We start from the raw sequence: 12,497 nt of genomic DNA, 5'->3' as shown, positions 1-12,497 counted from the left end.
TCTGTTCGTTTTCTTATTCTCTGCTTTTCTATAGTAAGTTGAACATATCTGTTTCCTTGCTGAAGTGGCCAGAATCTTCACCTTGATGCTTGATTGGCTTGTAATCGTTTAATTGTCAAAACGGGTGTCCCCTTATTTGCTGGATTTTATTGGGGTTAAATTTATTTAGAGATCTGAGGTTGCTTCAGTGGAAACCAGCGGAGTTTTAGCTGGTAAATTCTGTTGTAGCCAAAATGTTCGATGAGTTGTCTTTGTGAGAACTGGAATTACACTAACATGGTTTAACCTTTGTTTATATATCTGTTTTCCACGATGGAGGATCATCAATCTTGCATGGCTTTCTTCAACCTTCATGCCCATTATCAGATCCACAAAATGACACACAAGTTACATATTTATATTTTCTGTTTTACTTTTCTATCAGGAAAAGAATCTGTAACTAGTGGGTCTGATTTTGCCTACCCTGAAAATTGCCAGTGATAAACATAGTTCTTCCAATTCGTATGATGAATATTTGGAGGATTAGTTCGATTATACCCACATTACGTGAAGTCAGAGTTGATGGTTAAAGACGTAGACTGTGAAGGTTTAGAATTTTACTCCCCTGGAACTTAAAATTGGGTGAAGAAACGGTTGAAAAAAGGGGATTTAATCTATAGAAATTAATGAAATTTCATGAAGCAGTATGTGGTAGCATTGCATGAACTGGAAAAAAGATGTAAATTTACATGGAAAATGTTAAATGGTACAAGTCGTGCATTTCAGAAAACTAGGCAGGCATCAATGGTGGATCCGGCTAAATTGGCCTTTAGCAGGGAACAGCATGGATCTACACAAGGGGCATGTGACCTGCCCCTGATCCACCCAGGTATCCAGACAGCCTCTGTGGAAGACATGGCAGCAATTAACCAGCTCTCTAATCTCTTGGCTTTTCTGGATTTCACTTAGACAGACTCTACATCCCATATCTTCTTCTTCTTCTTCTTCTTCTTCATGCCGAGGTCTAAATCTTTGTCTGTAACTGCTGTACTCAACAACCGGAAGCTCGTTCTTGATTAATTCCATTAGCTCCTGAATAGGGACTGTTATTACCGACGGACATGGACCTTCCACGACGAAGACATAGCTGGCTGAGAGCTCCTCCGAATCATCTTGTTCTGCTGGTGGCTTGAGTAGTAGATTCAGGTGAGTGATTGCTTCTGTAACTATCAGTCGCGTAAAGTAAAATACTTGGTGTAGCACAGATGTGATGCTGATTAATTCTGGCATCTTTTTCGCAGCAGCTACAGGATGTAGATCACCTTTCTTGATCTTTTCAGATGGAGAAGAAAAGACAGAGAGAGAGAGAGAGAGAGAGAGAGAGAGAGAGAGAGAGAGAGGGAGTGAAGAAGAAGATGGAGCGAGAGGATTGCAAAAGTTTATAAAGTAAAATGCCGTGATGGTAAAGTTCGAAGTTTTTAAATAAAGAATTTGCCTGTGGGCTTCTGTTTCTTTCTCGCGGGGGTAAAAGCTTCTCATGCATTACCACATCGCACGGTTTCCAAAGGTTTTTTTTTTTTTTGTCTTGTTAAAATATAAATTATAATATTTAATTTATTTAAATCTATTTTATTCTCGTTCAGTTAATTGTTGAGATATTAAAGTGTTTCCTAATTCAGTAACTCTAGTCATATCTTCAATTTTATAATGATGAATTTATATTCTTTTTTCTTTTTTTTTTGTAAGAAAATATCTGAACAAATTACAGAACATTTATTTTGAATTGAACATGGAGTTGTTTGGATGCTATTTTGATTTAAAATTACTTCACATTTTTATTGTAATTTTATAAAATTAAAATTTAAATAAACTCGACATAAACATTTTAAGTATGTACTAAATTAATTTAATTTTTATCAGAATATACAAATAATATTTATTTATTTTATGCTAATTAATTAACTTACTAATTTTATAAATATATAATTTATAAAATTTTAATTCTATCTACAAAAAATGTGTAAATAAAAAAATAACGAAATATATCATCAATATGTATACACATATAATGTAACGCCCCAATTTTAGCTTTCAGCGTCATTATAACTATCCTTTTACCATATGTGGCATAACATGTATCATTTCATAAATAAATTCGGTCATGCATATAGAAAATATTTTAATCAAATCATTCAAATTTTTAAAATTTCTCCATTGTATATCTATCAATACAGTAGCTTACGAATTCACAATTTCTTGTTTCAAAATGAATTACTTACTACTAACTATGTAATTATTCTGTTTCACTAACCATACTCCCTACTTCGTATCCTTTACACGCTAAGTTCGAAAGCATGCAGCTCTGCTCTAGTTTTCGGTACTATATCATCTGTAAATGATAGTAATGAGCATACACAAACTCAGTAAAGTAAATTCAAATAATAAACATAGCATAGAAATTCAGTTAAATGTCTAATCTCCTAGTTCTCTCCTTCCATTGGTCATGCCATCTTTTCCACCCACACTTTCTTCCTCTTACACACTTTTATTCAAAAACACCATCAGAACTCAAATTTTCACCCATTTTTTTAAAAATTATTTTTAATTTCATCATCCAATTAATTTTCTTCATTTTTACATTAAAATAAAATTCAAAAAACTAAAAAAATATATATTTATATATTAATTTTAATTATATTAAAATTAATTAATTAAGGGTATTACATCTTCTGCCTTAATCCTCAACTGATGATATCCAGAACGTAGATCTATTTTTGAAAATACTTGTACTCCCTGCAATTGATCAAACAAGTCGTTTGTCCTCAGAAGATGATACTTATTCTTTATCGTTACTTGGTTTAAATCCTGATAATCAATACACATTCTCATAGTTCCATCTTTTTTCTTAACAAATAACACCGAGGCCCACCATGGTGATATACTCGGTCGGATGAATTTCTTATCCAGTAACTCTTGTAACTGCCTACTTAGCTTTAGTAATTCTGATCTCGCCATCCGATATGGGACTTTGGAAATTGGCTGCGTGTCGGGCTACAGTTCTATGGTGAACTCAGCATCTCTATTTGGTGATAATCCTAAAAGGTCGTCCGGAAATACATCCGAAAAATCTCTCACTACCGGTATCTCTTGGAGTGTGAGTCTCTTACTCTCGTTCCCTATCAAAGGCACATATAAGACTTTTAACTCATACATTTATCAATTTAAGACTACTTTGTACACTTAAAATAAAATTTATTTATTTTCTCCATATAGCAAAAGACTCTTCATTAGGGATTCTAAATACCACTCTCTTATGGAAGTAGTCTACATGAGCATGCTGTGTGACAAGCCAACCCATACCTAGTATTACATCAAACTCTTTAATTTCAAGGAAAATTAAGTCTACCTTTAGTTTCCTCCTCTCTATTTCTATTCCACATAACTTAAACATTACATCGGTACGTAAAGCGTCGCTAGTTGGCGTGGATACTACAAATACACGATATAGTACCATTGGTTTGTCTCCTATTTTAGATGCAAACATAGGTGATATAAATAAATGTGTGGACCCAGGGTCAACTAATACTCTAGTAGGAATATCTGAAATGTAAAGTATACTTTGTATTACTTCTGGAGTCGTGGTTGCCTCCTGGGCTGTTATGGCAAATACCCGTCCCTGAACCATCGGTCTACTCGGCTCCCTGGGCAGGGGCAATCACATATGAAGTGCTGAGTGCTGCCACACCAGTAGCAGCCCCGACTGCCACCCAAGCACGGGTGATCTCCATGGTTCTTACTGCACCACGCACAACCTGTATTATTTGGAGGTATCTGGCGACTTGGTGTTAGATCTTGTACCATTCTCTGTCTTTTTTCTATTTGGCCAATTGGGGGTTGTGGCCGTCCATAACTGGAAAATTCTCTGTTATTCTCAAGATGTTCTTTATACAGTGTCTCTACCAATTGCGCTTTCTCCAATACTATCTGATAAGTAGGTAACGCAAACATAGCTATCTGGTGATATAGCTCTGGCCTCAATCCTTTTTCAAACTTCCTAGCTTTCCTCAATTCATTCATCATAACTTTAGGGGCAAACCGACCCAAGTCTATGTACCTCTCGGCATATTCGGCTACTGACAATCTCCCTTGCCTAAGTTTTGTAAATTCAGTTTCTTTTCGTTGTTTGAGAAAATCTAAAAAGTATTCTACATTAACTCCTTTTTTCAATTTCCACCAATGCTCTACTGATCCTCTTAACATGAATGTGACCAGTTGTACCTTCTGTTCAGTTGTTACTGTTATCACTACAAACAATTTTTTCATTTCTTTTATCCAGTCTTCCGCTACCAATGGATTAGAGCCCCCATTGAAGGACGAGGGATTAAGCCTGCGGTATTTTTTAATGTTCCTCATATCCACTCCACCTTGGCGAACACCCTGTTGTGGAATAAATGTTGTCCCAAACCGTAGTTTTCTCTCTCGAATCATCGTTGCTAGGCTCTCAACCACTCTGCATAACCGGTTAAAGTCCTCCTGATATGCCCTTGCTTGTCCCGCATGTGGTGCCGACGGAACAATAGAGGATCTTGGTTGTTATAGGGGAAGCACTGCTTGGTACAAGGGCGGCCCTTGAAATGTAGAGAGGGGCACCTGGTGGAATGCAGGTGCTCGTTATGGGGCTTCCTGTGGCTCCTGCGCACCTGGGACGGATTCCTGACGGAGTCGGTCTCGGCCCTTATCCATCATTTCCCTTGGTTTACCTGCAGGATAACAACACACATTGGTGTTTCTCATTGTTTACTCTGATACCAACTGTAACGCCCCGATTTTAGCTTCAATGGCGTTACAACTATCCTGTTAGCATATGTGGTATAACATATATTATCCCATAAATAAATTCGATTATACACATAGAAAATGTTCTAATCAAATCATTCAAATTTCTGAAGTTTTTCCATTGTATATCCATCAATACAGTAGCTTACGAATTCACAATTTTTCATTTTAAAATAAGTTACTTGCTACTAACTATATAATTATTTGGTTTCACTAATCATACTCCCTGTTCCATATCCTCTACACGCTAAGTTCAGAAGCATGCAGCTCTGGTCCAGTTTCCAGTACTATATCATCTATAAATGATAGGTAATGAGCATACACAAACTCAATAAAATAAATTCAAATCATAAACATAACATGAAAATCCAGTTAAATGCCTAATCTCCTAGTTCCCTCCTTTCATTAGTCACACCATCTTTTCCACCAACACTCTCCTCCTCTTACTCACCCACCCTTACTGTAATTATCACATCTCCTTGATGAAAAAAATCGTCGACCCTCCCATGTGGAGTCACCACATTAGACCATCCCAATATTTCTAACGTACTTGTCCCATCGACCTTGACCCGGCCACTCACCCACACTGTTATTCCCAGATAACACCCCCTAGCTGTCACCAACATCAGCGACCCTTTTTTGTCATCACTCGACCCCCAACTGGTCACCCGCTCACACCGTTATCGTTTCTTTCCATCACCAATATCAGCGACTCAACTCGCCCCCAAATTTCGTCAATCCTCGCCCTTAAATTGGCAACACATTCACACCGTTACCCTACTGGCAACCCCTTAACCGTCACTAACATCGGCGACTCCACTCATCTCCAGTACTAAACCACCATTAATAGAGAACATCGACATATTCATCCACCCAAAAAGACCACCAGTGGAGTTATATAATTTTCACAGTCACAGTCAAACATCATACATGCATGCATATTCAGTAAACATATAGAACAGTTCATACAGGCATACATATTCAACAAACACACAAACTAGCTCATATTAATATCCATACGCATGTGCAATCAACAGAATTCCTACACATACTCATCAACCCTATCCTATAACATACACACACACACATTTTCTATCACTGATTTCTCTCTCTCTTAACTCCCTCAATTGTCCTTCTCGGACCATACACACACACACTTCCTCTCACAGTGTATCTCTCACTCTTATCTCCCTCAAGTGTCCCTCTTGAACTACTCCTTCTCACTAGTATCTCTCTCTCCCATCTCTCGCAAGGATCACTCCCAAACCACTCCCTTTTCACTAATATCGCTCTATCTCATCTCCCTCACGTACTCCTCTTGGACTATTCCCTCTCACTGGTGTCTCTCTCTTTCTCATCTCTCCTAATGGTCCCTCTCAACCGCTCCCACATTCATAATCCCCTGCATTAATCCACTCCCAGCCTAACCTCAGAGGCCTCCCAATATCCTCTCTCCTTGGCAACAAGTATTCACCTACACGTTTTTACATTTCCTCTCCCATTTCCTACGTTAATCGGACTTCCTCTCCCTCTGTTGACACTCTGATACATATATATATATATATACACCGATATATAGAGCTATCCAACTTCTTCTTTCGCACTCCCATTCGTACCTCCCGCACTGTTCTACCACGCTTTCGCTTATCTGCACTTCCCCTCCTTATTCACTCCTCTACCGACTCTCTACGAGTCCCTCCTTCTTCTACAGCTCCCTATCCTCTCTGTTGACCCTCTCACTCTTGGCTAGAGTTTAATCCTCTGGTATGCATCTTCAGGTAGGAGTTTAACTACAATTTACCATTTCAATGTTTGAAATTCAAATTTACAATATCTCCGGTCTCTATCATCCTCAACACCGTCACAACTCACTCAGTCACCTTAATCGTCTCCTCCTTTTCCAGCTCTCTCTTAAGTCCTTGACCGACTGCCTCCTTTCCTCTCTTCTCGTCTCTTCCTTCTCTGGTTCTCTCTCGAATCTTCTATCGACAGTCTCATTTTTTTCCTTCCTGTTCCCCCCCCCCCCCATAATCTGATCTGTTCCTTCTCACCCCTCTCCCTCTTCCATACATATATATATATATATTATTATTATCATTTTTTTACAACCCAAAAACCCAATTATTATATATAAATACTGAAAAATATTACATGATATTTTTTATTTTTTAAATAAAAATAAAAATAAAATATTAATATTAATTATAGATTACTGTATATATAAATAATAAAAATATCCCATAAATTTGCCCTTATTAAAATTACACAAACAGTCTATTAGACATAAAAATATTTTGGGCCCAAAAAAATTAATTTATTCATACGGTATCCAACCCAATAAGAAGAAAAAATTTTAGAGGATAGGATTTTGGGTTTTTTATCTTCTTTCTCCTTCGCTGGTCCTCGAGCTCTCTCTCTGTGTCAATGGTGTCTTCTTTATCCACATGCTACAAACCCGCTTCCTCTCTCCGCTCGAGAAGCTCTGACAATGTCAAGCTCTCCTCTTCTTTTTCCCCTTCTCCGACAAACTTGTCTTCAACCTGCAACATTTCTCTCCAGTTTCTCAACAGGAGACGACCTCCGCTTCTTTCTTCGACGCCGAGGTTTCTCACCGTCATTGCCATGGCTCCCCCAAAGGCCGGTGGAAAATCCAAGAAAGGTATATTTTCTATATTCCCGCTTCATTTCTTCAATTTCCCGTGCCTAATTTGATATCTTCCCCCTTCCAAATTGTCTTAATCTCTATAATTTTCAGTGGTTGGTATGATAAAATTGGCGCTGGAGGCGGGGAAGGCGACTCCTGCTCCGCCTGTTGGACCAGCTCTCGGTTCTAAGGGGGTTAACATTATGGCTTTCTGTAAGGATTATAATGCCAAGACTGCTGATAAAGCTGGTTATGTTATTCCAGTTGAAATCACCGTCTATGATGTGGGCTTTTTGCTTTTCTGATTTTGCTTCATTTTCATGGTTTTGCTTCTGTTTTTGTTTGAAAATTTGGCTGAGGCAACTGGGGTGATTCTGTCTTGTTGCAGGATAGAAGCTTCACTTTTGTTCTGAAGACGCCGCCTGCTTCAGTGCTGCTACTCAAGGCGGCAGGTACAGATGTTATGGCTTTAGATCATGTTGTGTGCTTGAAATGAAATTTAATTTTCATTGATTCGTCAAAAAATTTCATTGCATTGTGTAGTTAATTTTCCTTTGAGGGTTGAAGAGGCAAAGTGGATTAGACTTTGTAAAGATGCTAAGGGTTTAGATTTAGCAGTCAATTACTGCTTTAGACCATGAAGAACTCTTGAATAGTTTTTATTGCTTCTGTTTTTTGGACAAATAATTTAACATAAAAATGGTATGGAATTCGATACCAAGCCCTTATTCTTATCCGTTTCCTAGATATAAAAATATATATTTGCAATTGATTCCAGGTAAATTTCATTCAGTAATGCTCCATTTTTTAATTGCAACCTCAAAAATCTCTTAAGAGTGTGTTTGGTACTGCTGATTTGTTGCATATAAACAGCTTTTTACCACATTGTTTGAATCTTCCTGTTCGTTAATGCAGTAAGCAGGAGGACTTATTGAGATGTCACTAAGGAAGTCTACCAGAGAAAAATAAGCACATTGTTCATAACTTGTTCTCATTTATTAGTTCAGGTTTTTGTTACCTTAATATGTTAGGTTTCTTCATTTATACTTAGTATACCTAATTCTTGACAGTAAGCATCTTTTCCAAAGGCAAAAACAGATTTTTCGTCAGCAATACCAAACACCCATTTGTCATTAACCAAACTTAATTAATGAAGCCTTTTGTAACTTTTTGGTAATTTTGGTTCAAGGAGGAAAAAAGAGGTCTAAATTGAAACAGTATTGGTTATTGCGTTATATGAGTAGTAATCACCCCTGTTCCTTAAGAAAGATAAAATGCTGTATAATTGTCTTTCAATCCCAATCAAAACTTATTTCAGATTCTGTGGTTGCACCCCAAATTTGTAGTCAGCTGCCTGTTTAGCATTCTCTGCTTTATGTTGATTACACGTTGCTTGCATTCTCATGCTGGCTTGAACTCTGCCAATGTTGAATTTTCTGGAAAAGATTCTATACAGTGGTACTAGGACAGTTTTACTTACGAACTGATATATTCACTTGTAGCTCCATACCTCTATGCTGCTAACCAAATATTTTACTTCATTTTTTCTGAGGCTCAAATGCATTAGCTATCAGCTTTTATTTATGAGTTTCTTACTGAGAACCTTTATCTATCCTGGTTGTATTACGCCAATAATGATGTTAGATCTTTTTTGACAAGGGCTGTTGATTTGCTTTGATCCGAATGCTTATTTGCATTAAATCTATGGTTGGATTGAAAATACTAGTTTCTTTTTATGGGTCTGGGTGAAGTAATCAGCCTTCCAAGAATTAAGAGTAGAAGCGTAACAGAAATTAGATAAAGATTGGAATAGGAATGACATCCCAACTTCATATTCAATTCAAGTGAAGAGATACTTTTTAATCTTGCCTTATTCAAATTAGAATAAAAATCTATCACTATAGAATTCACTATAGAAGTGAAATTACTTTGATTTTGAAAATTGCAACTTTCCCTTGAAATTAGTGCAAAGATATTCTGAACTTGGATGAGCCATTCCTTGCGGAGAATTTTTGTTTACTTGGCTATATCTTATAGAGATAATGCAACCAAACAACTTGTGGCAGTTCAATCTTTATGAACCAAACTCTGAAAAGAGCTAGTGTGGTTACCTCACAGTGACCGACAAACGTTAAATTGTTTTCTTATTTATAAGTTAGTGTCAAAAATACATCCAACAGCATAAGTGTAGTGATTATTAGTATTATATTAGTGGATGAATTTGATAAAGTATAGAGTCTAGATTTCTGTCAAATCTTTGATTGCTTATATAAATGACTAATCGTGTTGAGTTGTATAGGAGTGGAAAAGGGTTCGAAAGACCCGAAGCAAGAGAAAGTAGGAAAAGTAACCATCGAGCAACTACGGGCAGTCGCAACAGAAAAGCTGCCTGATTTGAATTGCACCACGATTGAATCAGCAATGAGGATTATAGCCGGCACAGCAGCGAATATGGGGATTGATGTTGACCCTCCTGTTCTTGAACCCAAAAAGAAGGAAATTTTGTAGAGTCAGTACAACTCTTGTTAGATATGGTCATTGCTTAGTATCCCAGATGTTGTAATACATGTATACAACCCATTTTGGTTTAGTCCGTGACAGATGAAATTGCAGACATTCTTTCTCAAAATCAGTAAAACTAATCAAGAAATATAGTTTTTGAATGCTAAATAAATAAATAACACCAATGGCCAATTGTAATGATGGGCTTAAACACCCTCTCTTCAAATTACAGGGACGTAATAATTACGTCAGCGATCAATCCCTTGATTGTGCGTAAAGAGTTAGAAAATGTTTCTACCGCACAATGATTGATGGGATTACGGAAGCCATTTTGTTTTCTTAATTCTTCAGTTTTTTGATTTGCCAACGCTATTAATATAAACTGTATTAGATTCTCAGTTTGTCCTACCTTCAAAATATACAAGAATTTATATATTTATATCAAAATAATATAAATGTTATTTTGCATATATATAAAAAAAAATTGGAAATTACATGATGAATAAAATAAATAATTTAAAAAATACGTAAGTGTATAATTTCAAAATTGTAATAAACTAAAAGTTTTAATAGGTAATTATTACTATTATCAATTTAATTTATATTTTTATCTGTTATACGTAAATTATTAATTTAATTAAAAAATTAACAGATAATCACGACACTTTTAAGTAGCAACAATTGGTTAAAATTTCTTTAACTAAAAGAAGTTAAAAATTCTTTTATCAAATAAATTAAATTACAAAGTAATTTAAAAATAAATTTCTACTATAAGAACACAACTTTAGAAAAATCAGTCGTGATTATATAAAAATAATATTTTTATACGAACAAAAACTCAGTCGTTACAAATACTAATAAATATTTAAGTTTTTGAGAGTGGAGTTTGGTCGCAGCAACCCATTATTTTCTGTAACCAATAAAATGATGCCACGTAAATGTTGGTTTTGGAATAATTAAGAAATTGACATTTTTTTTAGTGGAACAATAAGACAAAATTAATTAAACACGTCTTAGCCACATTCTTCACAATGATGGCTTTAGGTAAGATGAGCAGTTGGGGCCCACTTGTATCTCTATATATACATATATATATATATATATGGGAAATCCGTTTTATTTTTTTAACTATAGGTTTTTATATAAAATAAATTAATATTTTAAGTTTAATAATCAATAAAATAATTGAAGATATTTTTTTAAATAACACAAAAATTATAAATAATTCACTATCTGAATTCTTTTATAAAATTAGTGAATATCGTTTAGTTATTTATTTTTTAAAAATAAATATTTTTATAATTTTATTAAATATTTTAAATTATTATATAAAAAATATACATATTAAATTTCAGAACTCTTTGAGTTTTTTTTTTTGTTTTAAAGAAAAGAGGTATTAAACAACGTTCATCAAACACAAGCAGAAAAGTAGAGGCAGGCACATCATTTCATTAATTGACTCAATATAGTTCATAAAATTTTCGGACTGTAAATAAAATAATATATATTTTATACATACTGCATTATAAAATATTTTAATATATTTATTTTTAAACACTTTCTTACAAACATGAAATTTTCTAATTTACAGTGCATATACATATACATATATATATATATACATAATTTTTGAGAAGATACATAGCAGTTTCAAAATTTACCAGTGTGGATGAAACAAAAATTTTCGTCAGTTCAAGTCACGAGATTTATCTCTTTCTTGTTCATGCAGATTATCAGGTAACTCATTAAAAGTCATTTCACTGACACCATTTTTGTATTCTTTCTTTCTTTGTTTTTTTTTTTTTTTTATTATTATATTATTTTAAATAATCAATATTACGTGTAGTTTTAAAAACTAATTTTATATAATTTTTTAAAAATATATTCAAACTAACCAAAAATAATTATGTTTATTATTTGATACATATATATATATTTTTAAAAAATATAATAAAACATATAAAATTTAATTCGAATATTGAAAAACAGTAGAGACACTAATTTAAATAATTAGGCCTCTTAAATTTTTTTTTTTTTTTTTTTTTGTAGTCAGAAAATATTTTAAGCAATTTTTACTATTAAAAAATCCAAACAATTAGTTATTGTTATTATAATATTTTGTATGTAAACATATATTCTCCAAATTACCATATTCAATGAAACTTTATTATAAATAAATATACCTTATTAATTAAATTATTAATGCTACCTAATGATAAACTTTCAGGTTCTTCGTACGTGGGTTATTAGATTGGATGTCTTTTTTCTTTTAATAGTAAAATAAATATAAAATATTGCTTATAATAATACTTGACGCCTTTTAAGTAAAATAATTAAAATTTATAATTGGTAAAATAATTAAACAAAAATCTTCCTGACTAGTTTAATTTTTTAATATAATTAAAAATATAATGTAAAATTAGTCTAATAATGTAATTAAATTATGGTGGAATTAGGATCTGCCTCGCTTTCCGGAAGGGTAGAATTGTCAAAATGCAACTCTCCACAAACGATAAACAAATTTACTGCCAAACAG

The 12,497-nt window shown here is 34.2% G+C and overlaps 1 protein-coding gene across 1 annotated transcript; it reads left to right on the top strand.

Annotated features, from left to right (window-relative positions):
* The first annotated feature begins 7,167 nt into the window (after positions 1 to 7,167).
* PRPL11 (plastid ribosomal protein l11) lies at positions 7,168 to 10,088 on the top strand. Its single transcript, XM_088223465.1, has 4 exons — positions 7,168 to 7,474; positions 7,571 to 7,743; positions 7,848 to 7,911; positions 9,759 to 10,088. Exons 1-4 carry the CDS (start codon positions 7,240 to 7,242, stop codon positions 9,965 to 9,967), a joined length of 681 nt encoding a protein of 226 aa, XP_088079591.1. The 5' UTR covers positions 7,168 to 7,239; the 3' UTR covers positions 9,968 to 10,088.
* Positions 10,089 to 12,497: the final 2,409 nt, after the last annotated feature.

The sequence above is a fragment of the Carica papaya genome, chromosome 6, assembly GCF_054855325.1.
Source record: "Carica papaya isolate Zhongbai chromosome 6, ASM5485532v1, whole genome shotgun sequence".
Classification (NCBI taxonomy): Eukaryota; Viridiplantae; Streptophyta; class Magnoliopsida; order Brassicales; family Caricaceae; genus Carica; species Carica papaya.
This window is presented reverse-complemented; position numbering and strand designations above follow the sequence as displayed.

What these genes read in the sequence shown, in the direction of transcription:
- PRPL11 (XM_088223465.1), top strand. Translation starts at nt 7,240, where the DNA reads ATGGTGTCTTCTTTATCCACATGCTACAAACCCGCTTCCTCTCTCCGC. An exon ending in CGGTGGAAAATCCAAGAAAG is followed by an intron (nt 7,475 to 7,570) that starts GTATATTTTCTA and finishes TATAATTTTCAG; the next exon opens with TGGTTGGTATGATAAAATTG. An exon ending in TTGAAATCACCGTCTATGAT is followed by an intron (nt 7,744 to 7,847) that starts GTGGGCTTTTTG and finishes GTCTTGTTGCAG; the next exon opens with GATAGAAGCTTCACTTTTGT.